Source organism: Aspergillus tubingensis (genome assembly GCF_013340325.1).
Source record: "Aspergillus tubingensis WU-2223L DNA, scaffold_13, whole genome shotgun sequence".
In the NCBI taxonomy this organism is placed as follows: domain Eukaryota; kingdom Fungi; phylum Ascomycota; class Eurotiomycetes; order Eurotiales; family Aspergillaceae; genus Aspergillus; species Aspergillus tubingensis.
This window is the reverse complement of record NW_023336287.1, coordinates 1,112,877-1,138,036: the sequence shown is the minus strand read 5'-3', so window position 1 is coordinate 1,138,036 and position 25,160 is coordinate 1,112,877. Positions and strand designations below refer to the sequence as shown.

Genomic DNA, 25,160 nt, shown 5'->3' with positions numbered 1-25,160 from the left:
CCGCGCTGGTCAGATAAGCATATCTTCTCCTCTTCTCTCCCCTCATCCCTTCTTCTCTTTTCATCATCAAATCCCTGCATTAATTGCTATCCCCCACCATCAAGTTGATTCAATTCAAACCTATTACGACATCCAATATGGCCCCTCCCACCGCCACCGAAACCACCATTTTCTCTTCCGTTCCCACCCAAACCCATTCCACCCAAGAATCGGCTGCCGAAGCCGCCAAAGTGAAGAACACTCCCCAGAAATTCCCCCAACCTCCAGTCTTCGAAGACAAGTACAAAGAGCGCGAGTACCTCAAAGGCCGACTGGCAGCCGCATTCCGCATTTTTGGCAAGAATGGCTACGATGAAGGTATGCCATCATCACTCATCCCTACTACTTAGATCCGATAACCTCGGCTCGATGGGATTGGCAACAATGATACTAACATTTGTTCCAGGCGTGGCAGGGCATATCACACTCCGTGATCCAGTCGACCCAACCACCTTCTGGGTGAACCCCTTTGGCCTAGCATTTTCGCAGATCAAGGCATCCGACTTGATCCATGTGAGCCATGCCGGGGAGATCATTGGCGGCGGGCCTGTCCGGCTGCTCAATGCTGCTGCTTTTATGATTCACTCGGCCATTCATGCTGCTCGTCCGGACGTGCTCTGCGCTGCGCACAGCCATAGCATTCATGGACGAGCTTTTTGTACTCTCGGACGGCCGCTGGATATCATCACGCAGGATGCGTGTGCATTCTACAATGTCAGTGGTGCCCACTAGCTACAGAACCTACAACTGACCAAAGCAGGATATCGTCCTGTACAATCAGTTCAACGGCATCGTGCTAGCCGAAGAAGAAGGGAAGAGCATCGCTCAAGCCCTAGGCACCAAGAAAGCCGCACTCCTGCAGAACCACGGGCTTCTAACAGTAGGACAGTCCATCGAGGAAACTGTATTCTGGTTCGTCAGTCTGGAGAAGTGCTGCTACGTGCAGCTCATGGCCGACGCCGCAGCCGCAGGCCGGGGCGGACAGACCGTCAAGGTAGACGAAGCGGACGCAGCATTCACATACAAGTCCGTCGGCACACCAAAGGCAGGGTATTTCAGCGCGAAACCCATGTTCGATTTGATCCACGAGGAAACCGGAGGAAGCTATCTGAACTAGCAGCCACACCTCATACCATAATATCATACTCCCACAAATGCCATACTACTCACTCCCCATCCTCTCCCACACCTCCCTAACCTCCACCCCATTAACAGCCGTAATCGGCTCCCCGACGACCTCCCCATCATCCCCAATCACCTCCAAAATATTCTCCATCGCCAACCTCTCAAACCCAATCCTAGTCTCCACCGCCCCACCCCCAACATGCGTCGTAAGAGTAACATTCTCCATGTTCCTCAACCTAGCATCAACAACCGGTTCAAACTCATGAACATCCAACGCAGCAGCAGCCACCTTCCCAGACCTCAACCCCTCCACCAAATCCTCCTCAACCACCACACCCCCCCTCGCCACATTAACAATCCTCACCCCATGCTTCATCCACCCAATCTTCTCCCCATCAATCAACCCCTTAGTGTCCTCGTTCAACGGACAATGCACCGAAACACAATCCGCCTCCTCCAACACCCCCCTCACCCCACCCCCCCATCTGACCCCCAACTCCCTCTCCCTACCCTCGTCCACCCTCACCGCATCATAATAAACCACCTCCATCCCCAACGCCCCCCTCACCTTCCTCACCACCTCACTCCCTATCCTCCCCAACCCAATAAGTCCCAGCACCTTCCCCCTGGGGTTCACCGACACGTCCGCCAAGTTCTTATGACAGTCCATGAACTTCTCTTCATCCCCGGACCGCGCCGCGATCTGCGGCGCAGTAAAGTTCCGGAATACGCTCAGGATCATGTACAGCGTTGTGTCGGCGACGGCTTCGTCGGACGCGCCCGCCCCGTTCGTGTAGTAGATTCCGCGGGCTGTGAGCGATGGGATGTGGACGTCGTTGTAGCCCGCGCCGGCGGAGGCGAAGATCTTTACGCTGCGTGGGAGGAGAGAGATGAGTGAGGTATCCCAGGGGGACATGGTTTTGCCGGAGGAGAAGTGCGGGCGGAGGAGGGCGGTGATGGGGCCGTATCTGGATTTCTAATTAGTGTATGTCTTGGGGGGTATGAAGGGAGGGGGGGTATGTACTTGTTGGTTTTCAAGGCCTCGATAAAGGCTTCTCGCGTCGGGGAGGTGTCCCGGATGATGGTGAAGCGGGTGGAGAGGGGTCCGTTGTAGAGGTCGTGGTTGTAGGCGATGGGGTCGCCGAGGTGGAGGATTATTGGCTTGGTCATGGTAAATTGGTGGTGATCGTGTATAATGTGGAGATAGGATGTAGTGGTAGAGGAACGGAGAGATGAGATTTGGGATTGCAACATTATGTATAGTAGTTGTGAAGATATAGTCTTGCGGATAATTCTCCGATTCGACTCGGACTTGTTTCCTAGATGATGATCATCAGGGTTGAGGAGGGTGGTTACCCCGACTTGTTTCTTGTCTCTTTTAGTGGAGAGTGGAGGTAAAGTGCTCGGGCTTGAGTTGTACATCTGTTTTATGTGCAGGTTTAAGTCTGTCCCAGCTAGCTGGGATAGCTTCTATGCTCTTTCTTCTACTCCCCCTATACTTTCGTATAAAAGGTGTCAATATCCCAGGCCTCCTTATTACTAACACATTGATACTACTGATGCCATATGAATTGGATTGTGGCTGCATATTGTGCTACTCGATAGCACTCTGCTCACAGTCTCGCCGTGTAGTCAAATGCAGTGTGATAGGGCTCGCCCGTCTGCTATTTGGTGGGACAGCTTTTCGATGCAGGAGCTTTTCTTAGTTAGCTTGGGAAAAAAAAGATGGCATGTGAAGGTAAAGCAGTATCACATACTAAGCTGCTAGCTTTATAACAGCCAGGGCCATTGGAGGGCGTTCGCCTTCTCAGGGGTGAACTCGAGCTTCGCCGACTAATGGGACATATATTGCAATGAAGAGTCATGAACCTTGTTCTGGTAACCAACAACTCCTAACCTGCTGGATTGGTCGCAATTTATTGGGGTCATTGCGATAATGACGCCTTTGCATGAGACTCTGGATTGTCTGGGTCTGTTACTTACCACTGAGACCTTCCTGAAGTGAACGGAACACCATGTTTCTGATCCTTAGGAACTCAATTGACATGCAAGACGTTCAATACCTTCTTGTTCCGCCAATTGTAGCTAGTTCTGCCGATGATTCAAGACAGCGATGGTTGAAGAGAACCAATTCGACTAGGTCCTCTGGTCTCTACATAAGGCCATCAGTGGCCGTTTCATACTTGCAATGTAGATACCGATGATGATTGCTCGTATCAGCTGGCAGGATTCCCTCTGCAGCTACATGGTAGACTGATGTCGTGGTTCCCACTTTGTGAGATAGAAGGTAAGCATAGGGCTCAAGTGTATCAGTCAAGCAGCTCGACCGAGATACCCGTAGGGGTTTATCATCGCAGTGATCAGTCAATCCACAGGGACTGTAGAAAGAAGGTTCAATGACAATAGGTATCAGAGTAAAGTACAAATTCCATGACCGGCAGGGCTATATTACTAGGGCGAGGTTATGATTAGACGAGCATTCTCGAGGACAGCACATTACTCGTTCATCGGCATTGTGATCATAATGGAGATGAGTATTAGGGAATGAAGAAGCGAGTAACCAGCAGAGCGATGCAATAATCTAGACGAAGCAAAAGTGCGACCGCTGCTATGGCTGCTGGTGTGCAGCAAGCAACAGGTGGAGACGGAAGCGGAAAGACCGAGGATACAAAAAAGCAAAAAGAAAAAGAAATGACCTACGCAGGATTCGAACCTGCAATCTCTTGATCCGTAGTCAAGCGCCTTACCATTGGGCCAGCAGGCCTTGTTGTTATAATGCTGGGAACATTTTGGCTATATAGCCGCTTGTAAATCTTCAACTGCAATATGTCCGTATTCATGATCTTTGTGAAACACAACAGTGTTCATCGGTCGCAGGTGCAACCATCGGTTCAAATGTCTACTACTGTCTATTCTCGGCTTCATACAGGCTACCTTCATCATTGGTGAGCAATCACTACCCCAGAAACCCATCCCACAACGGTAGTCCTTAGCACAAGTGATCAACATCAAGCAATATATACCCTGTGAAGCCAACCCGCAACACCCCCCATTCACCACCACCCAAAATCCAAAGAGTGGCAACCAACTGCAATAAAATTAGGTAGATACCGGCCCCTCCCCCCTAGCCGAACTCCACCTGAAGTACCCACGAAGTACCTCTGCAGTACCGACATAGCCACCCAAACCAGACCAGACCAGTCCAGTCCAGTCAAGGCAACAGTCCAGCTCAGCTCAACTTCAGCATTCCATGGGCGGTTGGGTTGCGGGGGTGCCAAGGATCCGGGGGGATGATCATGCAACAACACCTACTAACCTTTCACAGCCCATTCCCACCACTTCTGACTGGTCAACGTCGGGCGGGGTAAGACGAAGTCTAGTACTACTGCAATCGCCAGAACCAAAGCCACCGCTGCTTTTCCCATCCAATGATCGGGTGACCCAACCCCTCCTTCCATGACTGAACGGTGTTGTTTCTGTCCTCACGGATGTCATCCCTAGTTACGGATGGGTCGGAGGATGGCGACGAAAGCGAAACTTTAATAAATTGGTGGGATGGGAATCTGGGGTAACTTGTTGTGGCCCACTTTTGCCATGACGGGTTACGGGTACTATGTACTAGGTACCCATGGAGGGTGAGTAGTGGGTGCTTAAGCTCTTGTGGGGGGAGTAGTCTGTGGATATACTAGAAGGTATTGTGGATAAGCGATAGTTAGTATGAATTCTTCGATGAAGAGACTCAAGTTCACAAAGTAGGGGATGGTTAGATGAATGAATGTGATCAGACCACCACCGCAGACAGAATGTACTTCAGAGGTAGTACTGTGGTATGAGGACAGCCGCTGACGCAGCGTGGTGTGATCCAATGGGTTTGATGTAGATTACTTACTTACTTTACTGTGCTGGCTACTACCTAACTATCCCTGTCGCGTGTGCTGCATTATTGTGCAGCTGGTATTAATACACGGCAGACAGACAGGCAGCCAGAGACACACCACAGAAAGAGAGAGGGGATGATCACACGAGTGACAACCCTAGCCAACAGGTAATAAAACTAATGAAAAGAAACACAACAGGGATTAGAAATGTCTGCCCCTCACTAATGATGCATCAAGTTATTGTAATTGTTTCTTGTATTTATGGTCATTCCTAGGTGTGTTTGTAATTGTGTCTTTGTTAAATACTTGATGAATATTGGTTCCAATTCCAATGCAACCCAAAACGCGTAAAACTCCCGTCATGTCATGATTCCATTCCCTCCTTGTTGCATATTCCATCCCGTGCCGTCCAAAGTACCTGACCCTAGAGGGTAATCCAAATAAAATAGGAAAAAAGGAAATGATGTGAAATGAATGGTCGGTAATAATGAGGATGTAGATCGCTGTCTCGGACAAGTCCCTTCCTCTATTTCGTGGCTTTCAAAGCACCAATAGCGGTAACCAGACACGCTCGCTCACTCGCTCGCGGAGGTGGATTTATTTCAAGCGACGCATGTAGCGTAGCGTCAGATAGACCGCGCCCATCGTCGTGTAAGCGGCGCCCCCTGCAGCAATCCAGACCGGCTTGTGGACGCTAAACGAGGTCGAGATGACCTGTGCCCTCCTCCTGCGCTTCTCTAAACGGGCTATTAGGATACCTTTCTTCTTACCATAACCTTGGTGCTATGATGGATAACCTACCTGTAGTCAAGAATCTGTTTCTCAAAGTGGCCAGCTGCTGTCTAGAGTATGCACCGACAGACGAGCCCATAGACGAGAGACCTTGGATAGCAGGGGTCGACATCTTGAATAGTCGCTATTCTTGTAGTTTCTTTCGATAATGAAGAGTAGTTACAGCAGAGACAATGAGAGAACGAGATTTCTTGATCCTGATATTGATGAGAACAACAGGCGAGTTGGAAAGGTATCACTCTCTATTGTCTGGCCGGGTGACACAAGGTTTATATGCTCTTCCTCGTAACCCGGATGCGGGGTAGTCACCAGATGAGAAGCTGCAATACAGTAACAGCTGGCTCGACCTCTCGTCATCCCTGTCTTTGTTGATCCGTGTCTCGTAGGTTACATTCTGGAGGGTGGTGATTGGAGCTCATCGTTGGGCCTGTCCGGTGTTGGCGCTCTCTCGCCCCTGGAACGCGAGTGAGCTATCACCCAAGTACGGCATGCAATACCGACCAAGCGATCGAGTACTTCACAGGTACATCTGCCGCTGACTGGGCGCTTTTCGATGTGATAGGATGTTCTTCATCTGGGCTGGGATGAGGGTGGCGTTGTCAGTAATTAGGGCCTCGCTGCAGCCCAAGGCAGAAGTACCGTGAAGGACTGTGTTGCAGCTCTACAGATCGTCTTTGCCAAGTAGGGACCTGGATGATTGCTGACTTGCACTGAGGAAGGAAACTATAATCGTCTGATTGAGTTCAATATATGACACCGAGATGGGATCTGTAGACACCGGTAGATTGACTTGCCGGTTTCATGAGAGGCGTTGAGTACCATGAACAGAGTCAGGCCGTAAGTTTGACCATGCCATGGCAGTAATGCTTGCATCTTGCCTACGGTAGGGTGTGTTTCCCCGCGATAAATGCAGACATATTGACGAGCACCGCGCGTGCAGATGGCCTGATGCGAAGCTCCCAGTGTAGATTCTTTCCTCATGTGTAGATGTACAAAGCACACGACGATCACTTGGGATGGGACCATGTATGGCAACTGCCCCGGCGAAATTAACAGCATGCGAGTGGTGAATTTACTTCATTCCAGCCCCTTCCCCGCAACTGCAAAGCCATTGCACGCTGACGTCTTCACTTATGCAAGGATGAGAAGAAAGTCTCATGTGTAATTTATGCCGCCACTCGACTGCATGATGCTTAGTAGAGAGCTCTCAGCTAGGTTTCATTGGATTCATTGGGAGAACGGCTGAAATCTGCTCCCACAGAAAAGGCTTATCCATGTGTCGATATGTTTAAGTACTGCAAATCTAGGGAGCCCTAGAAACTTGCTACTCGACAGGAGTGTGTGTTTCTAGCAATCTTAGTAGGCAACTTGAATTTGTCACATGTTTATCCTCATAGTCTTTGCCTCTCACACAATTTCATGAGATATTGCTCATCTGTAATACACATGATGTATGCGACAGAAGCGTATGGAAGTATCCATAGCGTAAAGGGAGACTGAACCACACTTTGCTAAGAGATACAGTGAGCAAACCTGCATAACTGGCAACGACGAGGCAGGTCTTGAAGGAGAGTCTGAACACTCTCATACTGATAGTTAGTAAAGCTTTGCGCTCGAATACCAGTGATAGGACTCAGAACCCTGGATTGGCTCCAGATGCAGCGATCTTTCCAACCTCTGCCATCGCTCCTCGGTTATTAAAAGGCTTTTTTGGTATGCCATAATAATTCCTGCATTGAGTACAGCTTTGTCTGTGGAAAGGACAAGCCAACGCCTATTAGGCAACTTCAATGCTTGATGTCCGAATGTCAAATCCATCATACACCAATGCCGCGATAAGATAGCATTCACGTGACCGCAAGTCGTTTCAAACAAAGTTTGGCCGACCGTCAATCCTCACTTCTCGCACACCATGGCTGCCCCGCCAAATGTGAGAACTTACACCAAAATAACAGGCACCCCCGACTATGATGATCCGACCTTCTGGGATACGAAGTTTGCCACTGGTCGCGATGTCGGGGAGTGGCTGAATTCGGGAGAAATGCTCATCGATGCGGTAGTATCTCACCTCGAGAGCCGCTCGGCAACGAACCCAAGAGTGCTCCATCTGGGGCCAGGCATCTCGAAGCTGGGAGTTAAACTTTGCGATGAATTCATTAAGCGCAACTGGGCCGGAAATGGCATCGTGGTGCGTGCTTGACGTGATGGCGCATTGAGCCATTGGAACATTACTTACTCATCTTTGCGATAGAACGTGGACTTTTCCGCCGAAGCCGTTCGCCTTGGGCAAGAGACCGAGAGCAAAAGGGATCCATCACATGCGATGGGCTGGGTGCAAGCTAACTTGCGGTCCTGGGCTGATGTCTCTAGGCTAGCTCTTTCCTCTCCCTTCGACGTCATTCTCGACAAAAGCACAAGCGATGCGATTGCAACATCTCCACCGGTTACCTTCCCTTTGCCCTCCGACGCGTCGAGTACATGCCCGATGGTACAAGAGATTGTGGATAAACATGGAGCGATAGAGTTGTCTCCTGTGGAGCTATTGGGGCTACACCTCGCACCCCTGGTGCAGAAAGGGGCCCTTTGGGTCACTCTATCCTACTCGACCACGCGCTTCGATAATTTGTCTCATATGGCCCAATACTGGACGGTCGTTTCCCGGACGCCTTTTAAAGCACCCCAAGGAGAGACATCGTCATTTGCTTACGCGCCTGAGGTTTTCCACTGGATGTATATCCTCCAACGGAAGTGAGATCCACCCCACACCATATAATTTGCGACTATAAATAGCCCGGATTACTGGATAGTGGCACAATAGCCACCGACAATGGAATCGGATACCTACCACACGGAGCCATCAATAACGCCAGTGCGCGACCGGATGAAACTGGACGCGAAGGAGTGCTGGTATTCACAGTAAGTCAGGTGTTCATCGCTGAGCTCCGTATGTCATTTTTAGGCAATTCGCAGTAGACAAGTCTTTCGTAAAAGCCGAAATAGGGCCATCACTCCATTGCAGGCAACAGTTGCCCAGCTGATAGTAGCACTTTGTATATTTGCGAGCAACCTATGATGACGGCAACCTATAGTATGTATTGCGCCCAACTTATGGACTCCTAGAAAATAAGATGGCTTGAGCCTAAGCAGACTTGAAGAATACAACGAGGCTTAGTAAAAAATGGATGTGGCAGAGTGATTTTGACCTGGTAAAGACTATTGCGACTGGTAAATGCTATCATGTGAGTCGGGGTCACGCGGTATATCACAAACGTAGCAAACAGTGTCGCGTTCAATTGCCCAAAGCCACACATTTGATCATAGTCGAAAGTTGCTGTTCCAATCTCAGTTTGCTCGTGCCAACTCTTCCTTTTCAGCACGATCAAGCAGTCCCAGAGCTTCCCTTCTAGTCGGAGCATTAAGATCAAAGTATGGCTTCTCCGCAAGCGCCGTGACTCTGGTACCATGTCTAGGCTCAGATCCTTCATAGTCCCAGCTGGCATTGTGGATGGTAATACTATCGTACGTCAGCAATATTCGTGAGCATACAAGATGCAAGTTACTGACCGGTTATCCCATAGTGCGCTTGTCCCTGGGCTCCATTTGAAGCGAACCTGGATGTCAATGTTCTTCTCATATACGTCGCACAAATACCCCAAGATAACATCACTTTCCGCCTTGTCGAGACCAACAATGCGGTCGGTCATGGCTCGGTTCACCCATAGCGCTTTCCAACCTGTGGCAGGGTGAACGCGGACAAGGGGATGCTCACGCTCGACGTATTTCGGGCCTTCTTCTGGGTGGGCGCGATCAAGATACGGGTGGCTGGATCGGTAGATGGCAGTTTTACCATCGATCATCTTACGAAACGCAGGCGACAGCTTCTCGTAGGCTGCGTAACCACTCGCCCAGAGCGTGTCTCCGCCGATGCTAGGGATGGTGTCATTATGTAAATGCGTTACACCTGCAGGCTGACGTTCATGTACGAGATCAGTGTGCCAACGTGAGGCTCCTCCAGGGCGACGGAAGTTAGCAGGAGTCTCCGTTGCCTGCAGAGCTGGCCAGATAACTGTCACTCCGGCGACGCCAGGTACTTGAGGAACTTGTGGCTGGAAAAGGACGAGACTCAGTCAGTCCGCTAGATACTGACGTGTAGAAGCATAGTGGGCTTACATGGACTTCGATCTCGCCAAACCATTCGCCAAGCTCTTTCTGCTGCTGGGGAGAGATATCCTGGTCCCTGAAGAAGACAACGCTCCGTTCAGCGATCAACAAGCCCAGCTCATCCTTCTGCTGGTCCGTCAGGTCTTTCAATTGCAGTCCCACGATCTCCGTGCCAATGTGTCGGGTTAGATGGATGACCTCTTTGGCTGCAGACAAGAGTGCCTTCTTCTCTGGGTCCGCGCGGGTGCCTGGGTCCACGTGGGCCCGGTCATGATCGCGGATCTTGTAGACGTCGTCTAGGTACAAAGGTCGAGACGGCCTGTAAGGGTATCCCTCAGACAGGTCTATACCTGCTTTCTCGAGGCGCTTTCGTGATGCTGGTGGAAGCGGAAGCGTTTGCTTCAAAGGTTCCGCAACATCAACTATTCTGGGGTCAATAGGAGCTGGAGCCATGATGATCCAATTGAACTATGAACTCTGACTATAATGTCTGTCTTATCCGGCTCTACAGCGCTCTAGGGTGATATTTCTATGCAGAGCTTATTGCATACCAAGATTATTTCCCCTCACCATCATTGTCGTGGTACGGGATCCGATCACATCATCACCACCCATCATTGCGCCTTCTGCATCCCACCACCAAGGAATTGGCAGATTGAACGGCTGTCGCGGCATCCTCTCGCCTGTACCCCTCTTTTCTGTTGAGTATGCTCTTGTCGATGACTTCTTATCTCCGCTTATCCCAGTGGACAAGCCTGGCCATCCATTAACGGGGTCCCCGGAGAGCATCATCCAGGGATTCGATGGCCTCATCCCCTCTTCATAATTATTGATAAGCAACAGACGTACCAAACGCTGCTGCAGGTTCCTCCTGGCTTGGAACTAGGTTATCGCTAGTAGCTCGGTTCGAGCTGTCTCAGATATGACAGGCTGTGGCCTGTCCTCGACTGGTAGCGTTGCTATTACACCACACTTGACTAACATAACGATATCGTCTGGCTCCATATTCCTTCGCAATTCATTAGGGACATATCAGACGCCTCGATCTCACTAGATGTCTCTTATGCCATACCATTGTGTTGTGAGTGGGACAGTATAACCAACAACCACCATGACTCGTGAAATCCAGCAAGTGGCCGTGATCGGTGCTGGCATTAGCGGTGTTGTCTCCGCGGCCCACCTTCTTGCGCACGGGATCGACGTCACTGTCTTTGAACGGAATCATGCAGCAGGTGGCGTTTGGTAATCCCTCCTCGTTCAGTGGTGTGTCGAGCAACCGGGATCTAACGACTCCATCAGGCTTCACGATGAAAGAAAACCACTGGAACCGAATTACCCCGCCATGAAGCCATCTATCTCGGAGAGACATCGAGACGAGGACCGCATACATGCTGATGCATTGTCATTGGAGCACGCTCCACCAGGGTGCGTATCTTGATCTGCTTCCCGTACGATCGCTTACACTATCAGGCCATGCTATGATGGACTCAAGAACAATGTGGCCACATCGCTGATGCGGGTTAAACTTAATGCCTGGCCAGAAGGAACGCCAGAGTTTGTCAGCCATACGGTGATGAAGGAGTACATCCAGGACACATCGAAGAAGGCTGGTGCTGAAAGCGTTACGTTATACGGCGCTCGAGTGACCAGGCTGCGCAAGGTGGATCGCAAGTGGGACGTTACGTGGTCGACATTGAAGGAAACCACGCAATTAGGAACGTTGGAGGAACAGGAGGAGACTGCTGTAAGTTATACCATTCCAGGAGGAAGAAAATACTAATTCTTTTATTAATAGAAATTTGACGCGGTAATAGTCGCTTCCGGCCACTATCATGCGCCTCGCGTTCCAGATACCCCTGGGTTGTCTAAGGCGAAAGCACAGTGGCCGTCGCGCATAACTCACTCGAAGGGGTACAGAAACCCGAACCCTTACGCGGGCAAGGTGCGTAACTTCTTTCGTCCCCGTGTTAGGCAATAAACAACTAATCACTATGTTAAGAATGTCTTGCTTATTGGAGGCGGGGTGTCCTCTACGGATCTTGCTCGAGAAATCGGTCCATTGGCCAAAAAAGTCTACCAAAGCACACGGAACGGGGAATTCGATATCTCATCCAGTGTGCTTCCGGAAAATGGTACAAGAATCAGCGAGATAGAACGATTTGAAATCGAGGCAAAGACTGCTGCAGATGACGAGGCTTTGCCGATCAAGGTACACCTGAAGTCAGGACAGACGCTCTGTGGAATCGATGCGATCATCATCTGTACCGGATACCATATCACGTTGCCTTTTCTGTCGGAATATCACGACGATGCGACACCAGCGGAGAAAGCGAGTGATACAGTCTTAGTGACTGACGGGACGCAGGTGCATAACCTGCACAAGGACATCTTCTACATCCCAGATCCAACCCTGGCATTTGTGGGAGTCCCTTACTACACAGCGACGTTTACGCTGTTCGAATTCCAAGCGATAGCTGTAGCGAACGTTTTCGCCGGAATTGCCGAGCTACCAGCGGAGAGCGAAATGAAAGACGAATACGCCCGTAGAATTAAGGAGAAGGGCAGTGGCAAGCGCTTCCACTCGTTGAAGGACATTGAAGAATTCTACGTGATTGACCTGCTGGAGTGGATTAACGGATACAGAGCCAAGTATGGGCTCACTGCGATCGAAGCCCATTCTGACAATTGGCATCTGGCAAAAGCCGCGCAGAGGGAGAGAACCAATAAGCTGCTGGGGCTTGGCCGGAGACGAGACAGCGGCATCGGGGAGCTTCCGGTGTTGGAGGTATGCAGCTAGACAAGCTATAGAACAGTTCGCATTTTAGTGCAGATGGCACAATTAGACGCAGACATTGCTACTACTTTAGAACACCAAATACAAGCTTATCAGGCGAGATCGGCATGTCCATGAGGGCCGTAGACATTTTAACCGGCCGGCATCGCACGCCTATGCACAGGGCACATCATCCGAGATCTGGATGACGAGCTCCGGAGGATGAATGAGCAACCACTCATCCTTCGCGGACCCGACATGCTTTACTATCCCCGCACATCGACAGACACGCTTGTTATCTTTCTTCCTCATCATTACATCTGACAGGATAAACCCCCGCAGATATTGCGTGAATGTGGTGGATGATGATGCATTGGTCTGTGCGGTCCTGTGCCCATCAGATATGGCATCCAGACCATCTCATCAAGCCTTGCTATCAAGCTTAAAGCAGGGATAAATATTTGCGACTATCATGTGAAACAATATGTCGTGCAGCGGACTGTCAAAAATTCCCTGTACTCTCTGTGTCCCCCCGCCTCCTTCTGCCGGTCTTCGTGAACCCTGATCAAGACCGGAACAATCATGGCTCCATCGCCAGCTACGGTTGAAGAAAGGGCTGTTGACACATCTAGTGGCATTGTCCAAGCAAAGCCTAAACGAAGATGGGTTAGCTACGTCTGGGATACTTTCGACAAGTCTCCTGAGGAGCGCAGACTGCTCTTTAAACTGGATTCAGCTATTTTGACTTTTGCGTCGCTTGGTAGGTGGCAGTCTCTTGACGTCTGCAATATGTAAGAAATGCGCTAATATTGTGGAAAAGGTTACTTTATCAAGTATCTCGACCAAATCAACATCAACAATGCCTTCGTTTCCGGAATGTTCGTGTCACACAACTCAACCACATGGTCATAGTCAACCCCCATTGACAAAATCGCAGGAAGGAAGACCTTGGTCTATACGGCAATCAGCTCAACTACATGCAAGCATGCTGGACAGTGGGCTATGTTATTGGTGAAATCCCAAGTAACATGCTTTTGACACGCATACGGCCCAGATATTGGATTCCGGCCATGGAGGTATGATTGTCCATTAAAATAAGGGAACTGTGCTGACAATGTCTAGTTGCTATGGACCGTACTTACGTTTGCTCTGTCGCGGAGTACCAACGCGACGCATTTTTATGTTTTGCGCTTCTTCATCGGTATGAGGTCTCCCTCCTTGTCCTGTGTTCGACTAACGCAATCAGGCCTTGCCGAGAGTAGTTTCTACCCCGGAATGCAGTACATCATCGGATCATGGTATCGTAAAGACGAGCTCGCAAAGCGATCATGTATCTTCCACACTAGTAGCGGAATTGCAAGTATGTTCTCTGGGTACCTGATGGACGCGGTGTTCCATCTCGGCGGACGGGGAGGGTTGAAGGGCTGGCAATGGTATGTTCAATTCGCTCCGACTGGGCTCAATCAACTAACAAGACAGGCTCTTCTTGATCGACGGAATCATATCAATTCCAGTGGCCATCAGCGGCTTCTTCATCTTGCCGGACGTCCCCGAAATCTCAAGTCCGTTTTATCTGAGCGAGCAGGAAGTCAAGCTAGCGCAGAAACGGATGCAATTTGAAGGACGGAAAGACAGAGAACCGTACACGAAATCCAAATTGAAAAAGATCTTTTCGTCGTGGCATATCTACTTGCTCACGATCGTATACATGTGCGTTGGCAGCACCGCCCTCAATGAACATGACAAGCTAATAGTAGCCTAGTACATTTAACAACGGAGCAGCAGGCAGTCAGCCCGTCTTTCAACAGTACGTCACTCCTCTAATATCCCTGGACTACAACTAAAGCTATCTTCGCAGATACCTCAAAGACTCCACCAACCCTGTATACTCTGTTGGGCAAATCAACGCCTACCCGACCACCACAAACGCTGTGCAGGTCGTCACGACCCTCATCTACGCATGTACGCGCCCTCCCCAAATAACCCACCCAAGTCCCTCTAATAATAATATCATCAGGGACATCCGACACAATCCTCCAAGGCCGACGCTGGCCCTGCATAATTATCGGAGCTGTACGCCTCCTCACCCCCTTTCCCAACTCATACCCACTACTCACAACTAACACCCCAAACCCAGTGCATAAACATAATCTGCTACGTCTCCCTAGCAGTCTGGAACATCCCCACAGGCTGGAAATGGACCTGCTACATCCTCTCCGGCGCAGGCTATGGCCTGAGCGGACTATGCATGGCGTACGCTACACCCATCCCATCCCATCCCATTCTATCCCCACATATATCCCAACTAACCCGATGAAATGATGTAAAGATGGGCCCACGAAATCTGCACCGACGACAACGAAGAGCGCGCGCTCGTAGTCGGCAGCATGAATGAAATGGCGTACGTGTTTCAAGCGTGGTTACCGCTGGTGGTGTGGCAGCAGGTGGATGCCCCACAGTACCGGAAGGGGTTTATTACCGTGACGATTATGTCTGTTATTTTGATTATTTCGACGGTGATTACGTGGAGGTTGCAGGTTTGGGAGGGGAAGAGGTATGTTTATCTTCGTATTCTTTTTTTATTGAGTATTTGTGTGTGGGTGGATAGTTTGCTAATGAGTGGTTTTAGTAGGCCGAAAGTGGTTCAAGCCGAGGGGGTGGATGGTGGGAGAAGTGAGAGTGAGGGGGATGATTCTAGTCGTGATGATGGGCGTGTGGAAGGGATAGATGGGGGGCAGGTGCGGAAGGTTTAGTAGTATTTCACTTCAGTTAAGTAATATTGAAGTTGGGGTTACTACTACTAGTACTACTAAGGAGTACTATATATATCTCGGGATAGAGGCAGGGTATGTGTGTTCTAGAACTGTGTTGCGAGATTCAGTCAACACACTGCAGTCCTACTTTCTACTACTGAGGGTTAAAAGCAAATGGAATTGAACTTTTATTGATTGGTATATCCAGCCTACTTTCACTAGTGATTGTTGATGGTTTGGTTATACTATTTCATCTCTACACGGTGCCTTTCGTGGTATCGATGCCCGGTTACGTACTATCTGGTACAAATGAGTGTGTTATTGCTCGTGTCGCCAGAATTTCTAACTTCTTTACAGCGAATATAACATATGTTCTAGTAGGGCTTATTCCTGATATATATTGTCTAGGGAGAGCATTCGACTAAAAGCAAATGATATAGAGAAAGCGGGATTTATAGCGCTACGTTCCTACGAACTACATAATCAGAAAATGTTTCAGCCAAATTCTGTCTTCTACCAGATCTGGTCAAACGAATGACTGGTTATTGAGCAATTAATGTACAAACATCCAATCCATCACACCTTGATCCACAGTTATTGTCCAATCCACGCCATCACCATGGCATTGTCGATATCCTCGTCGAGTTATTGCATCAGAGGTGGGTAATTCGAAGGTGTCGATTGTCAATCAAAGCCCAAGCATTGCGCATGGACTTAGTAGGAAGCACCCGAGGGAGCAGCGGCGGGAGCACCCGAGGCAGCGGGAGCACCACCAGCAGCACCGGAAGGAGAGGGACCGTTACCACCAGCGACGCCGGAAGGAGCAGCACCGGAAGGAGAGGGGCCGTTGCCGCCAGCAATGCCAGAGGGAGCAGCGCCGTTACCACCGAAAGAGCCGGAAGGGGAGGGACCGTTGCCACCAGCGACGCCAGAGGGAGCAGCACCGCCGAAAGAGCCAGAAGGAGAGGGGCCGTCACCGCCAGCAACACCGGAGGGAGCAGCGCCACCGAAAGAGCCGGAAGGAGAGGGGCCGTTGCCGCCAGCAATGCCAGAGGGAGCAGCGCCGTTACCACCGAAAGAGCCGGAAGGGGAGGGACCGTTGCCACCAGCGACGCCAGAGGGAGCAGCACCGCCGAAAGAGCCAGAAGGAGAGGGGCCGTCACCGCCAGCAACACCGGAGGGAGCAGCGCCACCGTTGCCACCGAAAGAGCTGGAGCCAGAGCCCTGCTCAGAGGAGGAGCCCTGCTCGGAAGAGCCCTGAGATCCCTCGGAGTCGAATCCCTGGGAGTCAGATCCCTGAGACTGGGAGCGCTCAGACTGGGAGCCCTGAGACTGAGAGTCCTGGGACTGGCCCTGGGACTGGGAGCCCTGGCCCTGCTGACCCTGCTGACCCTGCTGGCCACCGAAGGAGCCAGAAGGAGAAGGACCGTTGCCTCCAGCAACACCGGAGGGAGCGGCACCACCGAAAGAGCCGGAAGGAGAGGGGCCGTTACCGCCAGCAACGCCGGAGGGAGCAGCACCGTTGCCGCCGAAAGAGCCAGACTGGCCGGCCTGGCCACCGAAGGAGCCAGAGGGAGAGGGGCCGTTGCCACCAGCGACGCCAGAGGGAGCAGCACCACCGAAAGAACCGGAAGGAGCAGCGCCGTTGCCGCCAGCAACACCGGAGGGAGCGACACCACCGAAGTCACCTCCAGCAGCGGCGGAGCCGGTCGGGGCAGGGACGTTAGAGGCGGAAGCGGGGATCTCGAGCTGGCGTCTCTTGTGGCCGCGAGGAGCTCCGGAAGGAGCGGGGGCAGCGGAGCCAGTGGGAGGAGGCTGAGGAGCGTCGCCCAAGCTCACGGTGGGAGCCTGGCCCTGTCCTCCGAAGCCCTGGCCCTGGCCCTGAGGAGCACCCGAGGGAAGGGGAAGGGGGGAGCCGGAGGGAGCAGCACCCTGGAAGGAGGGAGCTCCGCTGGCCTGAACACCATTGGGAGCAGAGTCTTGCTGGGCGCCCATGGCCGGCAGGGCGGCAGCGTAACCGATAAGACCAGCGAAAGCGATTCCGGTGAACTTCATCTTGAAAGGATAGAGAGTGATGGACTTGTAGTAGTAAGTGAGAAAAAAAGAAGGCGAAATGAAGGTACGAAGCACAGCTTCTTAAGGAATGGTAGTTGAGATCAAAGGAAAGAGAATTTGAGCTGAATGAAGGATGATTCTGGGTGGGAAAAGGGACGCTTTTATATGGCACTCTCGAAGCGCTGAGCCGCTAAGACCCAGCGATGATCACTTACATCCATCTGCTGCGATGCGTGAGAGGAACCAAGCATTCGTCATGCACTGTTGTCACCGAGCTCGGCCCGCCAGAATCTGAGACGTCGACTGTCAGCAATAGATCAGGTTATGCTGGAGATGCAAGAACCGCATAGATCGCCAGACCTGGCGCTTGTGGGGGTGGGAGAGTGGCTCAGGGGCAGGGCTGATGTAAAATAGGGTTTGAACGTACCTGCTGGGTTTCTGTGGGTCGGCTAAGCATGAAGCCGGTAGTTGGATCCGTGAGAGGTGAGGTTGTAGTAGAAGATGCTATTGATGGAGAGGAAGAAAGGGCAAGAGACAAGTCACTCTGGCTGGCTGTCGCTGTGGCGGCGGCCCCACGTGCGCGGCTCGCCCTGAAGGCCGTCACGGGCCAGCCGACCCTCCAGCGTTTCATCTCTTCATCGCCTATTCAGAATGGCTGACTCGTCCTTCCCTCTCTCTCTCCTTGGCCCCTCTGCCGCTTGGAGGTGGCTTGATCCTGGCTGCGGCGGTTGATCTATTTGCGGTTCCGGCTGAGTCCCATGGTAATGCTTTTTCTGGTTTCCTTTCTCCGCATCATACACCCACCATACTCAGTCCACACATATGGAAAGCCTCAAAAAGTGCCTCAGATCGTCGGTGGATGAATGCGACTGGTTGTTAGTCTCAGTCCAATAACAACCAACATGCAACGGAGCTGACGTCCTCGATCAAGCTGTCCCCTGCCGCTGTGGCTGTTCCAAGTAAGTGGGTCAGTCCAGTCTCGACTCTCGACACTGACAGTCGACAGGTCGTAGTGCCAACTAAGCGGAAAGCTAGTCCGCTCTGGTGTGTTCTTGGGGGCCCAACGATGGCGGGTCCTTGACTCTACGTTATTTGGGTGGGTCCATCTCGAAGAACAACAGCTGTGGTCAGTGTCTCCATGTGCAGCAAATTCATCTTCCGCTTACAGATCATCGTGAAAGCTATGATCACGACAATGTGATAACCACTGTGGGGGATAGTCATACCTATACTTTCACTTCCTATCGATCAGAAAAAATTCGTCGTTATGAAGTCTTACATAATACCCCTCGCTGGGAACATTGTATTGGAACTCGGAACAGAGCTTTCCCCTTCAAAGTTGGGGGAGCCCGCGATGTGGACCCATGGAATAACGAAAGTAACAGCGATGGGACCCTGAGGACCCTAGAGTCTCTAGAGAAGTGTGGAAGTCTTCTCTGGCATCTGTCCATTCCGGAAGTCTGTTAGGCTATCCCTGGTTTCCTGCATGGCAGGGTTGGAATTGATGGAATGGCCAAGATGACGACAAATGGGGTCTGGACCAGTCGTCACCCTCCCTAGCGAGCCACTATGAATGAAACGGACGGCTGTCTGGTTGTGGCATCTGTTCGTTTCAAGGCTTGGATTTGATAGCGCGTTGGAGCAGCTGGCGTGGCCCTATGCAGATCCCATGGGCTGCGGAAGCTGATTGGCCACCCGTCTGCACGGCCCATTTATCCGATCGGGATGTTTCACTTTATCTTCGCAACCCTCGCAGTCGCCTCCTCACTGGCGGTCCACCTACTCCTACGTCGCTACCGGTTTCCGTACGATCGGCAGGCTTGACGAAATCAGATAACTGACTCTTGACTCTCAATCTTGGGCCTTACCAGTATGGCTCCCACTATTGCAGTGGACTGCTGCTCATTTGACCCCCGGGGCAAAGGATTGGGAGCGAGTCGGCGTCCCGCAGCGGCCTCGTGGACTTCCCATGATTGCGAGTCAAAGGGGCCAAAAGGAGAAGGATGCGATACGATCGCACTGGGTATAACTCAGGAATGCCTGTTGTTTTCATTATGTTTAGAAACCAATTGACGCCCATAGTGTCTCTATTTCTGTCACCCTCGAGACCCTAGGTGCGGGCCCTCTTCCTCCCTTCAACTGTTTTGTGTCGGATCCGGCTTTTCCGGGCTTCTCCTTTTCCTGTCAATTGGTCCGTGCATCTGTCAATAGGAAGCGCCATCATCGCAAGAAGGCTGGGGAATAGTGTCCCTTAGCAGCACAATCGATCATACCGGACTCTAATACGGCTTGGTCTGCCAGATGACGCGGCCACCATAGTGCCCGCCCCTGGGGCTAAATCCCGCATGCAGCGCAACTTGACAATGACACACACCGACGGATATTTTTTTTACCCATCAAAAACATCTAGGAGTCGCTCTGTATAGGCTCAGCGTGCGTATGCCACAGACATAATATACAAGAGGGTACGTTTCTCCTGTTTCGCCAAGCAGGCAAAGGAGAATAGAGGACTGGAACAATTCATGTATGTGATAGCCCTGCATATGTGTCGCAACATGCAGGTGTGCCGGGATTCGGTCCTCATAGGCCACTTTTACCGCGATGGAAATTTCATCATCAAGGCCGGGAATTGCTTTCCGTCGTCCATGCTACGAGGGTTGCTTGGCAAGAGGGTCCAGGTTGTGCGCCAACCGAAACAACATGTCCCTGGAAGAAGCCAGGGTCCTTTGCAGACGCGTAAGTCTAATTGCTTGTAGTCTTGCAATTCTTGCCCTTTCATTCCTGCACTCTGTGTGTTCATACACCCAAGCGTACCAACCAGCACGAATTTGTCTATCTCCCGGTTGTTTCCACTCGCATTGTTGCATGGGCAATTGCTAGGGTGATATTCAATTGTGATGAAGTCAAGGGAATTTGTCTCTCCATGCTCTTTCTTCGCCTTGCCTTGGAGCCGCATCATTTTCTCTAGGACTACTTCGTTGTTGTCACGGCTCCCATTTCCTCTGCAAGGTCAGATTGTAGCACCATACAGATTCGTTGCATGAGCTTGAGGCATGCTATCTTCCTGGGAGCCCGAAACTGGACTACAACGAGGACCAATCTTCTAACGTGGCTTATGTTGGAGAGTACTGAGTACAGGAAAGGCATTCGATGGTAAGTCAGCAACCAACTGGCGATAATTCACCATCACAACCACTCGCATAGAAGATCAACTTCCTGCAACGGGCTGATCTGATATATTTTAAATTCCAGATAGGTTCGGCTGTTCCAGCTCCGTACCCTTGGCAATCGAATCAGGTCTGTTCTGACCCAGTTGGTCCTTACTCAGCATGCCACACATGAGTGAAATTGCAAGAGATAACGGTGGCATTTTGCGCTTCAACTTCCACTTATGATACCGCCTGGGAATTGTGTTGCACACAAAACTGAACTGCCGACAACGGTATACTTTCTATGTGTTTGGTAAACACATCAGCGGCTCGGAAAGGCTACCTGAATCATGGGTTCAACTATGATGGTTGACCCGAGCCCCAGCTTGTTGACCGGTATCAATCTCGACTCCACAACCAGGAACAACACGTACGTTGCTACCAGGGAGATCCCAACATGGTATTTGATTGATGGAAAACGATCCCTTTGAGGAGAGGTAGGACCCCGATGCGAAGAATAGAGGCGAAACGTGGAACAACAGACCAACACCCGGGTCTAGATTGCGGAGGAGACCCTTCTTTCTTGTTATGAGCAGCATCCAATTCTCGATCCAGCAATAACCAGGATATGACTTGGCAGTGGTGAGTGTATGGATGACATAAGGATGGTTGTGGCTGTTGAAGCGGGAAGTCCTGTGGCAGGCAGTCACACCATTGGCGGGCTCAGTTTCCCACCACTCTCTTTCTAAGTCGGGATGCTTTCTGCTGCCAGGTCCTGAAAAGTCTCATACTGATAGCCGAGAGCTTCGAAGGAAGCTAATTAGAATCTTTTCACCATCCCCTAACCACTCACTCGGTGTGTATCTGGATACATCGGGTTCACGATATCAGTGCATCATCAGTGTGAAAAGGTGATGTTACCCTTTGAGCAGTCTAGATTACCCCAGAGAGGGTTCCGGGAAATCCCACCAACCCCTGAAGAGCGTATCTGAAGCACTACCACTGTATTCTGCTGCTTAATATAGACAGCGGCAATTATCACAGACATCATCTCACGGTGTGTCATTTTGAGGTATTGGACTCACTCCTCAACAAGGGCGGACAGAGGAAAAGTGTGAAAACGAACACGGAAAGATGCCACTCACGCCGACTATGAGGTTACTCTGGCCATCGTCAGTCATTAAAGCCACAAGCATGAGTAGTTCACACTGGGTCATGGTACTGTATTTCCAGAGCGCGTGTAGAGAACGCGTAGGGAGCGCGCATTCACTATATCAACCCCCATGTATCTCGCTTAGCATGTCCACTGGCTCGCTAAGTGTTGGATTCAACTCGCGTCTGTTGCCATCGTATCTCTCATCTCCTTTCCATCACCATCATCAACACTTCTTCTACAAGCATCTCTTTCAGACTACTTCGTTTACAAGGATACGCTGAGTTCGAACATCAGTTCATCAAATTGCGCTTCTGTATCAACGGTGCTAGTAACAACGCTTCGAGTGCTACAAGAGACTCATCTAGTCAAGATGGCAGACACTCCAACGAACCTATCACCTGACAACAGCAGTCTCATAGCCCATGCTGAGGATATGCTGTCCGCACTGCTGAAGGTCGAACAAGCAGTCGATGAAGCTGGCGCAGGTAAAAATAAACATCAAGACTTCACGAAATACGTGCTGGGTGCAACCTCAAAACTGGGATTTATCTTGATGGCCGGCAAGATCGTCAGCCTCAACGGTCACCGGCTGGATATGGCCGAAGTAGTGGCGGTCGCTAAGTACGTTGTTAGCTTTGATGGAATCCCCGGGACGCATTCAGCTAACTCGTTAACTTACTTTAGACATGGGGTGACGCCTGTCGTTTGCGATAATGGCACCGTCCGCCCCAAGATGCAGTCCAGTGTTGAATTCCTCCAGAAGCACCTCAAGGAGGGTAATACCGTCTATGGCGTCAACACTGGCTTCGGAGGAAGTGCCGACACGCGTTCCGACAATTATCGTGCTCTGCAAAAGGCACTGGTTCAGCATCACAATGCCGGTGTTCTTCTCCCTGCTGAGCAGGGGCTCGAAAGCACCCCCATCCAAGATCGCTTGAAGAAACACTCGATGCCCACTCCATATGTCAAGGCAGCCATGCTGGTCCGATGCAACAGTCTAATCAATGGGCATTCGGCAGTGCGACCAGTGGCCATTCGTCACATTCTCAAGTTAGCCGCTGCTGACTTCACGCCTGTTGTTCCGTTGCGAGGCTCCATTTCAGCTTCCGGTGACCTAACCCCTCTCGCGTACATCGCTGGGGCAATTGAAGGAAATCCCGACATCTTTGTGGACCTTGGACCGAAGCACAACAATGTGATCCTCCCTTCAGACGAAGCCCTCGCAAAGCTTAGCCTGAAGCCGATTTCTTTCTTTCCTAAAGAAGGTCTCGGACTGCTCAATGGAACTGCTTTCAGCGCTGGAGCCGCTAGTCTTGTGCTCTTCGAAGCCAACCAACTGGCCTTATTCGCTCAAGTCGCAACTGCCATGTGCACGGAGGCGTTGATCGGGAGCCGTCGTAACTTCCATCCATTCATCAGCAACACTCGTCCACACCCTGGACAGAAGGAAGTAGCACGCAACCTGTACGGCCTCCTCAAGGACTCCAAACTAGCCACTGATTCAAACCCTGAAGAAGTTGGTCTCGCCCAGGATCGCTACGCAATCCGCACCACTCCGCAGTGGATTGGTCCACAGATCGAATCCTTGATTCTCGCAACACGCCAAGTGGAATGCGAATTGAACTCGACCACAGACAATCCTTTGATAGATACTGCTAATGGCGAGGTGCATCACGGAGGCAACTATCAGGCAGTTTCAATCACGTCTGCAATGGAGAAAGTCATGACCTGTATGCAAATGCTCGGGAAGATGATTTTCGCCCAATGCTCAGAACTGCTTAACCCGATGTTCAGCAAGGGTCTGCCTCCCAACCTCTGTTCCGACGATCCCAACTTGTCATTTGCCTTCAAGGGTATCGATATCAACATGGCAGCATACATGAGCGAACTGGGATACCTGACTCACCCCGTCAGCAATTTCGTCCAATCCGCAGAAATGCACAACCAATCTCTCAACTCACTGGCTCTCCTCACGGCCCGCTACGCAGGTGACACCGTCGAGATCCTCTCGCTAATGATGGCAACACACATCTATGTGCTGTGCCAGGCTCTCGACCTACGCACACTCCAGCTCGAGTTCGAGAAATCCGCAAAGCCTCCCGTGGACGAAACAACAACAGCAATGTGCAAAGACGTGGTCCCTGAAGAACGTATCCCGCATACCAAAGACGAGATCTGGAAGGTTCTAATGCAACACTGGGGAAAGAACTCCAACCTCGGACTCGCCAGTCGCGCAGCAACCTCGACAACCCTGGCACTCGGCACCGTCCTGGATCTGATCACGGTTGAGTGTGACGAAAGCAAGACTGCGGAGATTCCCGGCAAGATGCTGCTTTGGCAGGAAGATGTCAAGTTTAAGCTGTGCGAGGAGTATGAGATGACGCGTGAAAAATACTTCCTCGACCCATCGACGCCCGACTATCTTTGCACCTCCTCCATCAAACTGTACAATTATGTACGCAAGACTCTCGAGGTCCCAATGCACAAGGGCGTCGTCGATCATCCAACTTTCTCACCTCCTCATGCGATTCCTAGCGAGAAACAGACGATTGGTACGCTTATCAGCACGATCTATGTCGATCTTCGCGAAGGGGACCTCATGCACACCCTAAAGGGCTGCTTTGAGGTCCCCGGGAATGACTTTCTAGGAAAGAACGATGAAGAGTGAGGATGATAGGCAAGATTCTGATATGATTGGTAAGTTGAAGGGGGGTATGAACGATGCAAGGATGAGTGTGCTATTCCCCTCGCTAAATAAAAACACAGAGTGCGGAAAATTCTCCATTCACTTTCTTACTTACTGTGTCGCATATTTTTGCCGAGTGCATAGTTGGCATCAGGTAGCGGAATGCCGGCCGGCGTTGTAATTCTCATTTTATGTTCTTTCCATCGCATCTTCCTGGAGTGAAGCCATAGGCGTTTATCTGGTATTCAGTGCTGGTGTTCCTGGATCCCATCCACAGGCGTTGGTTTTGATGTCTTGCAATTTTCGATGCTGGTATACCCCTGGATCATAGGCACAAGCGTTTTATCTCGATGTCGTTGCAAGCGTTTAATGCTGAATTTCACATTGCTAAACATGTTGTTTGTATAGCTTAGAGAACTTTCTCAAATGAAAGCAATGATACCTCTATAAAATACTTTCCACGTTCAAAGCAAAAAAACCACTATATCCTCCCACGAGAAACTGATGGCAAAAAAAGGGGGACACTGACAGCACCAGGCGACTAAACTTTCCCATCCTGTTCTTCAGTAAGCATAGTACTTCACCCAGTCAAA

At 50.9% G+C, this 25,160-nt stretch overlaps 9 protein-coding genes and 1 non-coding gene across 10 annotated transcripts; 5 read left to right on the top strand and 5 right to left on the bottom strand.

Annotated features, from left to right (window-relative positions):
• Positions 1 to 137: 137 nt before the first annotated feature.
• On the top strand, positions 138 to 1,156 carry AtWU_10672 (class II aldolase/adducin domain protein; the record flags this gene model as incomplete). The annotated part of the gene is made up of 3 exons (XM_035505776.1): positions 138 to 357; positions 446 to 753; positions 800 to 1,156. The coding sequence occupies 3 exons, from the start codon at positions 138 to 140 to the stop codon at positions 1,154 to 1,156; spliced, it is 885 nt and encodes a 294-aa protein (XP_035361669.1).
• Positions 1,157 to 1,201: 45 nt separating this feature from the next.
• AtWU_10671 (D-mandelate dehydrogenase-like dehydrogenase) lies at positions 1,202 to 2,334 on the bottom strand (the record flags this gene model as incomplete). The annotated part of the gene is made up of 2 exons (XM_035505775.1): positions 1,202 to 2,132; positions 2,189 to 2,334. The coding sequence occupies 2 exons, from the start codon at positions 2,332 to 2,334 to the stop codon at positions 1,202 to 1,204; spliced, it is 1,077 nt and encodes a 358-aa protein (XP_035361668.1).
• A 1,522-nt stretch (positions 2,335 to 3,856) lies between these two features.
• Positions 3,857 to 3,928, bottom strand: AtWU_t256. The gene has a single exon. It is a non-coding gene; the product is annotated as a tRNA-Arg (tRNA).
• Positions 3,929 to 5,639: 1,711 nt separating this feature from the next.
• AtWU_10670 (amino acid adenylation domain protein) lies at positions 5,640 to 5,946 on the bottom strand (the record flags this gene model as incomplete). Its single annotated transcript, XM_035505774.1, has 2 exons — positions 5,640 to 5,779; positions 5,844 to 5,946. The coding sequence occupies 2 exons, from the start codon at positions 5,944 to 5,946 to the stop codon at positions 5,640 to 5,642; spliced, it is 243 nt and encodes an 80-aa protein (XP_035361667.1).
• Positions 5,947 to 7,746: 1,800 nt separating this feature from the next.
• Positions 7,747 to 8,586, top strand: AtWU_10669 (uncharacterized protein; the record flags this gene model as incomplete). Its single annotated transcript, XM_035505773.1, has 2 exons — positions 7,747 to 8,022; positions 8,086 to 8,586. The coding sequence occupies 2 exons, from the start codon at positions 7,747 to 7,749 to the stop codon at positions 8,584 to 8,586; spliced, it is 777 nt and encodes a 258-aa protein (XP_035361666.1).
• A 590-nt stretch (positions 8,587 to 9,176) lies between these two features.
• AtWU_10668 (TauD/TfdA dioxygenase family protein) lies at positions 9,177 to 10,448 on the bottom strand (the record flags this gene model as incomplete). Its single annotated transcript, XM_035505772.1, has 3 exons — positions 9,177 to 9,348; positions 9,399 to 9,940; positions 10,005 to 10,448. The coding sequence occupies 3 exons, from the start codon at positions 10,446 to 10,448 to the stop codon at positions 9,177 to 9,179; spliced, it is 1,158 nt and encodes a 385-aa protein (XP_035361665.1).
• Positions 10,449 to 11,106: 658 nt separating this feature from the next.
• On the top strand, positions 11,107 to 12,792 carry AtWU_10667 (putative FAD dependent oxidoreductase; the record flags this gene model as incomplete). Its single annotated transcript, XM_035505771.1, has 5 exons — positions 11,107 to 11,237; positions 11,295 to 11,420; positions 11,466 to 11,739; positions 11,791 to 11,937; positions 11,995 to 12,792. The coding sequence occupies 5 exons, from the start codon at positions 11,107 to 11,109 to the stop codon at positions 12,790 to 12,792; spliced, it is 1,476 nt and encodes a 491-aa protein (XP_035361664.1).
• A 558-nt stretch (positions 12,793 to 13,350) lies between these two features.
• Positions 13,351 to 15,521, top strand: AtWU_10666 (putative MFS transporter Liz1/Seo1; the record flags this gene model as incomplete). The annotated part of the gene is made up of 12 exons (XM_035505770.1): positions 13,351 to 13,528; positions 13,589 to 13,646; positions 13,706 to 13,844; positions 13,891 to 13,969; positions 14,015 to 14,201; positions 14,248 to 14,478; positions 14,531 to 14,575; positions 14,627 to 14,730; positions 14,786 to 14,841; positions 14,906 to 15,021; positions 15,098 to 15,322; positions 15,401 to 15,521. The coding sequence occupies 12 exons, from the start codon at positions 13,351 to 13,353 to the stop codon at positions 15,519 to 15,521; spliced, it is 1,539 nt and encodes a 512-aa protein (XP_035361663.1).
• A 714-nt stretch (positions 15,522 to 16,235) lies between these two features.
• Positions 16,236 to 17,576, bottom strand: AtWU_10665 (differential expressed Arsa-7; the record flags this gene model as incomplete). Its single annotated transcript, XM_035505769.1, has 1 exon — positions 16,236 to 17,576. The coding sequence occupies one exon, from the start codon at positions 17,574 to 17,576 to the stop codon at positions 16,236 to 16,238; it is 1,341 nt and encodes a 446-aa protein (XP_035361662.1).
• Positions 17,577 to 22,251: 4,675 nt separating this feature from the next.
• AtWU_10664 (aromatic amino acid ammonia-lyase) lies at positions 22,252 to 24,549 on the top strand (the record flags this gene model as incomplete). The annotated part of the gene is made up of 2 exons (XM_035505768.1): positions 22,252 to 22,502; positions 22,566 to 24,549. The coding sequence occupies 2 exons, from the start codon at positions 22,252 to 22,254 to the stop codon at positions 24,547 to 24,549; spliced, it is 2,235 nt and encodes a 744-aa protein (XP_035361661.1).
• Between the last annotated feature and the right edge of the window lie 611 nt (positions 24,550 to 25,160).